At 56.1% G+C, this 9,813-nt stretch overlaps 1 protein-coding gene across 1 annotated transcript in view; it reads right to left on the bottom strand.

The window, feature by feature from the left end:
• Positions 1-303: 303 nt before the first annotated feature.
• ZC3H12D (zinc finger CCCH-type containing 12D) overlaps positions 304-9,813 on the bottom strand; it is a 45,061-nt gene continuing 35,551 nt past the window's right edge. Inside the window, exons 5-7 of the mRNA XM_082633817.1 lie at positions 7,301-7,535; positions 4,306-4,412; positions 304-2,911 (exon numbers count right to left, since the gene is read on the bottom strand). Of these exons, the coding sequence (XP_082489943.1) occupies positions 2,211-2,911; positions 4,306-4,412; positions 7,301-7,535 (1,043 nt within the window). The 3' untranslated portion in view covers positions 304-2,210. The remainder of the gene's footprint in view (positions 2,912-4,305; positions 4,413-7,300; positions 7,536-9,813) is intronic.

Genomic DNA, 9,813 nt, shown 5'->3' with positions numbered 1-9,813 from the left:
TCTGAGTGACGGAGGACTCTGCCTGTGTCCTCGGGTACAGCCTGCTGAACGGCCAGCAGAGGCACGTCCTTGCCTTGGGCTTCGCTGCTTCTCCTGGAAAAGGTGAATTCCAGCCCTCTCCCCACCTCCCCCAAGGGGGGAATAACACTGAATAAAGCAGCCATAACCTCAGCCTTCACACCCACAATATTTAACGTGAGAAAACCGCCCTCAGGGGGGAAAAGCGACATAAGAGAAACTGACATACAATTTGACAATGGAGAGTCCAGGTGTGGGTAAAAGTGATGTATTTTTGGAGCACAGTAATAGTTATGCAACTAGGAACATTTCATTCACCCCCATCCCATTCATGTTTTGTGTCACAAAGACATACCAAGACTTTGGAAAAAATTCCAAAGGGGATTACATTGAAATGTGTTGTTTCTTCACTTATTTTTGTGCTTGTCTTAATCACAGTGCACCAAATAAAATAGCTTTACAGCTTACTAAAACTCAAACTTGTCCTCAAAGGAAGCAGTTTAAACACTTCTAACTGTAAATCAGCAATGCAACGATTCCAAGTCAGGACACAGACCCAAGAGACAAAAGCAGCTCTAACATAAAGCTTGTCTTGTCAAAAGAAAAAAAAAACACACCACCATGAGGGGAATCCAATTTGCCTAGAAAGAGTGGATCTTCTTCAGGACTGCAGTCCCAAAGTATTAAGATACAATTGTGGGTGTCATCTTTGGGGAAAAAAAAGAGGTGAGGAAGAGATCTGACCTAAGCCACACTAAGAATCTGGTTTAAAAAGATGAAAGGGCTCAGAGGGGACACAAGGTCTCTGTATCTCCAAAGGAAGCATTTACCCCATTGAAGGGGGCAGGAGCAGATTCTCCCGGGGTGGGGGGGGAGCACTGGGCTGTGCCAGCCGTGCCCACAGGGAGCGCTTGCCAGTCTGCAGGAGGCTTGCCTGGGTTGGGAGCTGGTTTTCCACTGGGAGGTACCTCACACTCTCCTCATGAACAAACCAGCCAAGATCTGTGAGCTGGACTCATAACCCTGAATGAATGGGTGGACGCCACCCAAAGATGCCAGGGCCCCTGAGGACTCAGGGCCCGCATCCTGGCAGCACTGTCTCATCTCTTGTCCTTTGCAAATGAGTGGGCCCCTTCCCCCCAACATTCAAAGCAGTAGTTAGCTAGGAGAGACAGCCATGGTTGAAGGTGGCGAGAAACCTCCATGACTGAGGCTCACTCCAGCTCTGACCAACCCCCCAGAGGTTTCTGAGCAAAAGTCCTGACTCACAGGGCTTGGGCTCAGCTGTGAGGGGTAGCTCAGAAGGCTCGGCCAGTATAGGGCCTGGGCTGGAAACTGCCGTGATGGACGGCTGAAAAACAGGGACGCTTAGCCCTGAGTCAAGGGGCGTGTGTGTGTGTGTGTGTGTGCCGTGTGCCTGTGTGTGGTGTGCGTGTGTGAAGGGTGTGAGGGCCCCGGCCAGATGCCCCTGCCACACCCCCATAGACCAGCACAGCCCTGTAATCTCAGAGTGACAAGTGGAGCCCACACGTGGAGGCTAGAACTGGGCTCCCCTCAAGAGGTTAGAAACAGCTCCTGTGAAAACCTCCTGATGCCAACATCTGCACCGGCCAACTGACTACCTATTTAAAATGTGATTTGATGTAATGAAATTCAAGGCCATTTACCAGTTTTCCACCTTTTGGCCATGGCCCACATTCAGTTCACATGGCCGCCAAGGGTACACAGGCACACCTGTAGCTAACAAAGGAGAGTTTCCCACTTAGCCTGATTATGTGGGGTGTGTCTCTCTTCCACTCTATTTCGGGTGTCACCCACTAAATTGATCTTGGGACCCACTTGTGGCTCCCAGTTGTAGCTGGACCAAAACAGCCATGGAGTGTTCTGGACAAACCCTTGGAGCCCTAGTGGGCCTTTGTAGTCTTAGGCACGAGAAACCACTCCCTCTACGGAAGGCAACCTTATTCTGCAGAACACGGACCTCCAGCAGCAGCCCCTGTGTGGTCAGGGAAGGTCACCAAGTGCCACCGTGGGCACCGCAGAGGGTGCGGAAGCTGGCCTCCTCCAGGGAACGTACCATCTTTAAAGGAAAGGGGGTGGGCCAGCCCAGGTGCAGGCTGACCACGGCCACCAGCCCAGTGGGGTCGCAAGGCAAGACTGGGACATCACATGTGGTGGCCTCGACGAGCTCCTCAGGGCTTCCCCACGGGCGCACCGGACCTCTGGAATCTCTGGATGAGGAGGATGAGCCTGGCGATGTCGGAGAGCTCGGGGAACAGGGCCATGACGCTGTCCACCTGGTGGGGCGGGAAGGTGCTGCAGAGCACGGTGCGCGCCCTGGCGCGCGAGTCCACCTCGGGGGCGGCAGCCTGGGGCGCGGACCCCAAAGCCCCACCGAGGGCGTCTTCATCCCGGCGCGACCCCACCCAGGCCGAGCGGCCCGGGAGCCAGCCGGCCCCTGGAGGAAGGGCCCACGGGTCGGCGGGCTGCTGGCGCGAGGGGCGCCGGTCACTCTGCGGGGCGCCGGGGCGGTACCCACCCCGTAGGCCCGGCGGGCTCCGGGGGCTCTGGAGGCCGGGCGGCGCTGGCGGGGACGGCGCGGGCCCGGACGCCACCCAGTCGGAACAGGGCGGCCTGGGCGCGCGGCCGCTGCCGGGTCCCCGAGAGGGCGCGCGGCGGGGCCCCGGGTCGTCGCTGAGGACGAGCCGCGAGAAGCCGCCTCCGAGAGTCGCCACGTCGGCCGCCCGCGCGCCCCACCGCTGCGCCCCCTCGCTGCCCGCGCCCCGCCAGGCCAGCGTTTGCGCGCGGAGCTCATCGGCCACAGCCAGCTGCGCGTGGTGCGGCCTCTCCGGGTGGTAGAACTTGCACTTGATGCCGTAGGTGCATTTCTTGCCTGGAAGGGGCGGGGCAGGGGGAGAGGGCTCCTGGTGAGAGACCCTGGGTGGGGAGGCCCGGTGTGGTCCGGGCAGTGCCCGCCCCGCGCGGCCTTTCTCGGTGGAGATTCCTCCGGGAAGGCCCCCGGGCCTGCTGCAGACTTGTCAGGTTTGGGGCGGGACGAGGTGGGGAGAAGTGCCCTGGGGCGTACGCAGGACGAATGAGGGTGCAGCACCCTACTCCTCGTGGTATTTTCCACTGGACACGGTACCCCAGTGTTACCCACCCAGCGCATGGGGACTGTTGTCTGGAAGTTCCCATGACCAGGGGCTGAGACCAAATCTCTGGATCCAATGACCTTCAGCCTCCACTTCCCCAGAGACGCTGTGGATCCCGCCAACCTAGTGGCGGGGGGTTGGGGGTGGGTGTTCATGACATAGGATTGTGCCTCCAGTGCTGACTCAGTTTACCCCATTGTCCACATCCCTTGTGCTAATCATTGCCCTCCCCTTACAGACTGTTTTAACAGAGGTGATCAATAACTTATCATCCAAACCAGGACCCTTCTGAGAGTGGAAGGGAACAGGATGGGCCAGCCGAATGTGTGTGTGATTACCTTAATTCTAACAAGAAATGACTCTGAATGTCACTTACGGCACCTTAAACTTCTATAGGCACAAAAAACGAGGCCTGGGGACATTAAATAACTTGCCCAAAGCAAGCTAGTGAAAGAGCTGGCCAGAAAGCGGGCGTCCCTGGAGGGCCCTGGGATAGAATCCTTAATTCTTTTTTTTTTTTTTTTTTTTTTTTTTTTTTTGCGGTATGCAGGCCTCTCACTGTTGTGGCCTCTCCCGTTGCGGAGCACAGGCTCCGGAGGCGCAGGCTCAGCGGCCATGGCTCACGGGCCCAGCCGCTCCGCGGCATGTGGGATCTTCCCAGACCGGGGCATGAACTCGTGTCCCCTGCATCTGCAGGTGGACTCTCAACCACTGCGCCACCAGGGAAGCCCCGAATCCTTAATTCTTAATGGATAGCACCAACCAAAGTCCCTAAGGGTAGGTACGGGTTTAGGTAAGACTGTGGGGCAGGATGTGGGCACAAGGTGCCAAGGGAGGGACTGAGAAAGGAGAGCGTGGAGTGCATACAGCATCCCTGCTCCCTGGATGTGGCTTTGCTCTGTGTGTGACCCCTCCCTCCATCCAGCCCTCACAAACCGCATGCAACAGGGGTCGAGGATGGCAGTTCCTCATTACAATAACCCTGTCAGGAAACTGCCATCCAGAGAGGTTAAGTTACCTCCCCAGGATCACACAGCTGATTAAGGGCAGAACCCAGGCTAGAGCCCAGGCTGCTGACCACCCAGCCAGTGCTTCTGACCTGAACAGGGCCCACTAGGCATGGGGCGCTACCCACCATAGGGGCAGTGTTGCCAGGACGGCTCTGGGGGCTTTGGCTTCCTGCTCAGGAAGTTGCTCAGGGTGGGTCCCCGACGGCCCAGGGGGTCATCAGGAGGCATGAACCTGGAAAAGAAGCACAGGGGAGTGACTGCAAGGCCCACGGAGACTCGCCGCTGGCAGCACCAGGACTCTTTCTCCCAACCAGGGGTTGTCACAGCGTGTTAGAGCAGCACAACCTTCCTCCACACTGACCCGCACAGAGCACAGCACTGACAGATCCCAGGACAGCAGCCCCTGGGCCTTGTCCAAGTTTTTCTCCTGCTGAGTCAGCAATGCCAGAATCACTTAGCAACTCCTGGAAACATGCAGGCTCCGGGCTTCACACCAGACCTGCTTAATCATAACCTCAAGTTGTTCAGGAATCTGCATTTTAACAACTTCCCAGATCATTTTTATCCACTAAAGTGGAAGCATAATTGCACTAGGTCTCCCCTGGGACCTAGTCTGAAAGCGACTCTAAGCTGCATTCCAATGTCCTCAACAGAAGGCTGGAGACCTCCGGGGGGCCCGGCTCTCTGGTCCTGGGAGCTCCATTTCTCCTGTGTTGCCCCACAGCTCTGGGCCTCTCAGGTTGGGGATGAAAATTAACAGAGTTCAAAACGCCAGCTGGTGGGTCAATGAAGAAGCGGATCCGGGTGCAGCCTGCACACAGGTGCGGAGGCACACACAGCCCCAGGGCTCAGCGCAGGCTCCACCCTCCTCTGCAAACTGTGGGCGGGGGTCACTTTGTCACTCTCTGACACCACCCTGCCCCCCGCCTGCCCCTCCCCTTCCCTGGCATTGGTCTGAGGAGGAAGGGAATGCATCCTCCATGCCCGCAGCTCAAAAGGGAAAACAACGTTCCTCAGAAGGAAAACTCCCTCGTTCAGCACAATCCACTTCTCATATGAATACTTTCGTTCCCAGGGGGCACTTCCAGGTCACACAAAGGTTCCACTAGAGAGGGAGTGGATTCTAATCGGGGGCTTGTTTTTATGGGCTGGTTTCCCCCTTAATGTCAAGGGTCACGCTGGGGTCCCACTGTGCAGACCACATCCACCAGGCCGGCCCCAAGCTGGGTGATCCCTGGTCCCGGGTAGCCTCCGTGGCTCAGATCCCAGCTACACAGCCGGCTTCTCAGAGTTGGGCCCTGACCAAGAATCTGGGGAGCCACCCAGGGCAGTTATTAAAAGTTCCCAAAGGCTTCACCTCCTGCTCTTTCCCGGGCCTCACAGCCGGGAGCTGGGCCAAGAGGGCCCTATGGACGTGCCCTGGGCACAGGGTGAGCGTCCTTGCCCACAGGCAGGTGGCAGGCTCTGCCCTCTGGCAGTCGGGGGACCTTCGGGCAGGCCCTGAGCAGAGGCCAGTGTGTCAAGACGACTTGGCCTGGACCCCAGGCTGTCACCAGGTCAGAGGCGGCCATGATCCATCAGACCTCAGTGAGGATTTTCTGGATCCGATGGTGCCAGCCTTGCCAGATTCCTCCGGGCCTGAGCCAGAGAGAGGGAGCCATCAGCCTTCTGAATGTGGAAATGACCATGGGGGGTACTGCGGGGCAGCTGCTGTGACCATCCGCCCCGGGGCTCAGGAGGGTGCCTCTGCTTCCCTGGCTGTGGGCCAAGGGGTAGTGGGAGCAGCAGTATGCCCTGGAGGCACCTGGCCTGGCCTGAGAACAACCGCTACCGCTAGGGGCACAGTCCGCTCTGGTCCTCACGACCATCTCAGAGGTAAGTGTGAGTAATCCAAGGGCAGAGTACTCAAGGTGAAGAACATTCAGCCCAGTCAAGTTGAGAGCTTTCCTCACCACGCACAGCCCGTAAACGGCAGAACCTCAGTTTGAAACCTCATCTGCTGCTCCCAGAGCCCTAGCCCTTTTCCACCACACACACAGCCCCGCAGGCTCCAGGGTCAGGAGCTGGTCTGCCGTGTGCAGGTGGCCTGATACAGCGGCCACGTGGCCTCTGCAGCCATTCACACTCACTCCCTCAGTAATCTACCACTAGTCACTGGGTGCCTATAATGCGCCAGGCTGGCTGGAGCTGTGGCAGATAAGACACATACAGTCCCTGCCCTCACAGAGTTGGGGAGCTTGTCCCAAACCACATTCCTAAAAGCCAGTGAGAGAGCCCAGAGTGAGGACCGAGCTATCGTGCCTGGAACAGAAATTGGAATGGGAGTGACATCCCAGCCTGCTGTGCCCTCCCCATCTTGTCCCACCCTGTGACCGTGCCCCCCTTGCCAGGCTCTTCAGCATGCCTGAGGACGCGGGCAGTGGACCAGCCATCGCATCCTGCCCACCTCAGCTCCGTCTAGGGGCCCTCACCCAGCACCTGCTAACTGCTCTGTGCTTTGTGACCCTGACTTCGTCCTGCTTTCACTGTAGCTGGTTGGTCCAGGGGGGACCCAACCCAGGAGAAACACCCTAGGGGACAGATGAACCCATCAGATTCTCTTGAAAGTGTCAACCAAGACGTATAAGACAGAGACAGTTCCAAGATCTTTACAGCCCCAAAGAAAAGGCGATGTTGCCCACTCCCATCCGTAATTCAAAACTTTGAAAAAAAAAGACAGAAGCGTAAAATAAGTGAAAGGGAGTGCAACGAAGTTCAGACTCACCCGAGGATGACAGTTCCAGTGCTCTTATTTGAAATGTTAAATTCTTCAAAAATAAAAACAAAAGAAAGGTCCCCCCAGGGCCATGCTTGGCCCACTCATCAGGCAACTGGGTGCTGGCTCAGCTGGATGTGGGCGCGGGAACAGAAAGGTCACAGGACAGTTGGGACAAGACAGCCCCGTGGGGGAAATCTGGTTACGAAAGAGAGGAGACAGAGAGGGCCAGCAGAGAGATGTGCGGCGGGGAAGGGGCGCGGGCGGCCCGCGGCAGGGGGCTCTGAGCCCGTGACTAAGCCCCGCGGGGGCCCCGTCACCGCCCCGCCCCCTACCCGCCCCAGGACCCCACGGGCCCCACGCACCGGTCATTGACGAAGGAGAACATGAGCAGCCTCTGCTCGATGAACCACTTCCACTCGGGGTTCTCGCTCTGCAGGTCGCGGTAGTTGTCGTTGGAGACGATGACCCCGTCCTGCTCGTAGGCCACCTTCACGACGTAGCGGTCGTCGTAGCAGGACACGCGCCTGCCGCTCACCTTGCGGGACGGCGTGTACACCAGCACCGCCTGCCGCTCCAGCTCCTCCAGCACGTGCTGCTCTGGGGGCCGCAGGGCGGGGGCCGCATGAGGCGCTTCCTCGGACGGACGCTCCACCCGCAGAGCCGCCCTGAACTCCGGAGCAGCTCAGGGCTCCTCTCCGATCAGCTCGCCCCTCCCCCCGTCCCCGCCTCCCTCCCCCTCCCCCCTCCCCCCTCTCCCCCCTCCCCCTCCCCCTCTCCCCTATGGCCCAGCCCAGCAGGCAAGGAGCAGGGAGGTCTCGATAGGAATTTGCCAGCAGCCTGAGGTCAAGTGGGCTGTTGGCTTCTGTCCTGCCTGCGTCATGACAGGAGTCCCGAGGATGGTGCCCAGCCAGGGAGACACACTTTGGAAGGAAGAGTGAAGCCACAGCTCTTGTCCTTGTGACGGTTACCTGCCCCGTGCCCCTCCCACGGTGGACACAGAGGCCTTCTTCTGGAGAAAGACATCCCTATTTTAACTAGAATCCCGGCACTTAGGAGTTACCAGGAGCCCCGCATCCACCTGGAAGAGTGCCGCCGGGGCCCTTAGCGGAGAACCCCCCCCACCCATGACACAGGAGTCTGCTGGGACACCTTCAGGACGGAGCAGCCCACAACTGACAGCTCTGAGGGACACAAGAATGTCACGCAGAGGCCGGGATGAGGAATCTGCAGCGTGCGTTCCGCTCTCAGCTCCGGCTCTCGGGTTTCTCACCCCTCTCTGAACATCAGGTTTTGCACTTATAAGATGAGGAGGATGATACCTGCACCTGCACCACAGCATCTGTGGGGCGGCTGGACCAGCGCATGTGGGGGGCGCCCCCAAGAAGCCTGGGAGGAGGGAGTGTGTCCCGGGAGACATTACAAGGTCTCTTAACAGGAGCTAAAATCTGCATCCCTGGATGGCCTACTCTTTGATCTTACTTTTGCCTTCATAGACAAAAGAAATCCCTTCCACACGAAACAGTTAATCCACATGTGGAAGATTATTAGCATATTCGTCCCCCATGTCTCAGTCCTTTCCTATATGACATGGTTCCCAGACCTTTTAAAAGTGCATAATGCATGTATGGTAAAAAGAAGAATTTTTTTTAAATGCCGTGTGTGTGGTGATCATTTTGTAATGTATAAAAATCTCGAATTGAGACAGGAAGGAAGGAGACAGGGTACAACTACTGAAAGAATGACACAACCATTAAGAAGAACGGGATACCACAAAAACTGGTTAGAACCTACTAGGCGCAAGATGGCCGAAGATTAGACTTCCCTAGACCTTGAGCCTCATTATACCCTTATTGTAATGCATTAGCTAAATGACACTATGACAGGCACCATGACAGATCCAAGGCTAACCATAGAAGGCCAAAAAGTAGGGGTGCCCCAATTTCTAGAAACCCCTGCCCCTTCTCCAAGACAGAATATTCCTCCCACTCGTTAGCCCAGCCCATAAAAGCTAACCACTCCGTATCGCAGGGCCGGCCCTCCCCCTCTGAGATGGCCCACACTCTGTCTATGGAGTGTGTAGCTCTCTAAATAAACCTGCTTTCACTTCACTATGGTTCACTCTAGAATTCTTTCCTGCCCAAAGCCAAGGACTCTCACTTGGTAGTGTGTCCCAGGGACTCACTCAAGACCTCGGACATGACTATCCTCTTGTGCCCCATTTTTCCTGCAACAGAATCACTATGTTGTACATCTGAAATTAATACAATACTGTAAGTCAATTATACTTCAATTTAAAACTACAATTCATTAGTTAAATGCCCTGTGTGCGGTACTCCCTTTGAGAAATAGAACACGGCCTGTGCTTTGAAGCCCCCATTGCCCCTCGAAGTTTGCATCTCCCTCCACTCCCTTTAAGATAACCCAACTTTGAGAACTTTGTGTTTATAATTCCCTTGATTGTATTTTTTTAATGCATATATATGTACCCTTCAAAAGGACAATTTCCAATGTGATTATGAGCCTCCAGACTTTACACATATTCTTGGGCAACTTCTTTCCTCATTGAGCATTGTGTGCATGAGGTGTGGCCATGTCATGATGGTCAGTTTTGCACAGAAGTCTCCTGCTACAGAAGGACAAGGGTTTCTCTAGGGTCTGTCTTAAGGAGTGATATTGCTGAGTTGTAGGGAAAGGCACTTTACAAGGTAATGCTGCATTACTTTCCAAAGTAGTTATATCAAGTTAACTACCCAACACAGCATCTAAGGCAACCTTGCCAGCACTTGGCATTTGCAGGTTTTTAAATTTTTCCCAATCTGGTGGGTGTAAAGTGGCCTCTTGTTGTGATTTTATTTTGCATTTCTCTGGTTACTAA

This window comes from Mesoplodon mirus, assembly GCF_964341445.2.
Source record: "Mesoplodon mirus genome assembly, chromosome: 10".
In the NCBI taxonomy this organism is placed as follows: Eukaryota; Metazoa; Chordata; class Mammalia; order Artiodactyla; family Ziphiidae; genus Mesoplodon; species Mesoplodon mirus.
This window is presented reverse-complemented; position numbering and strand designations above follow the sequence as displayed.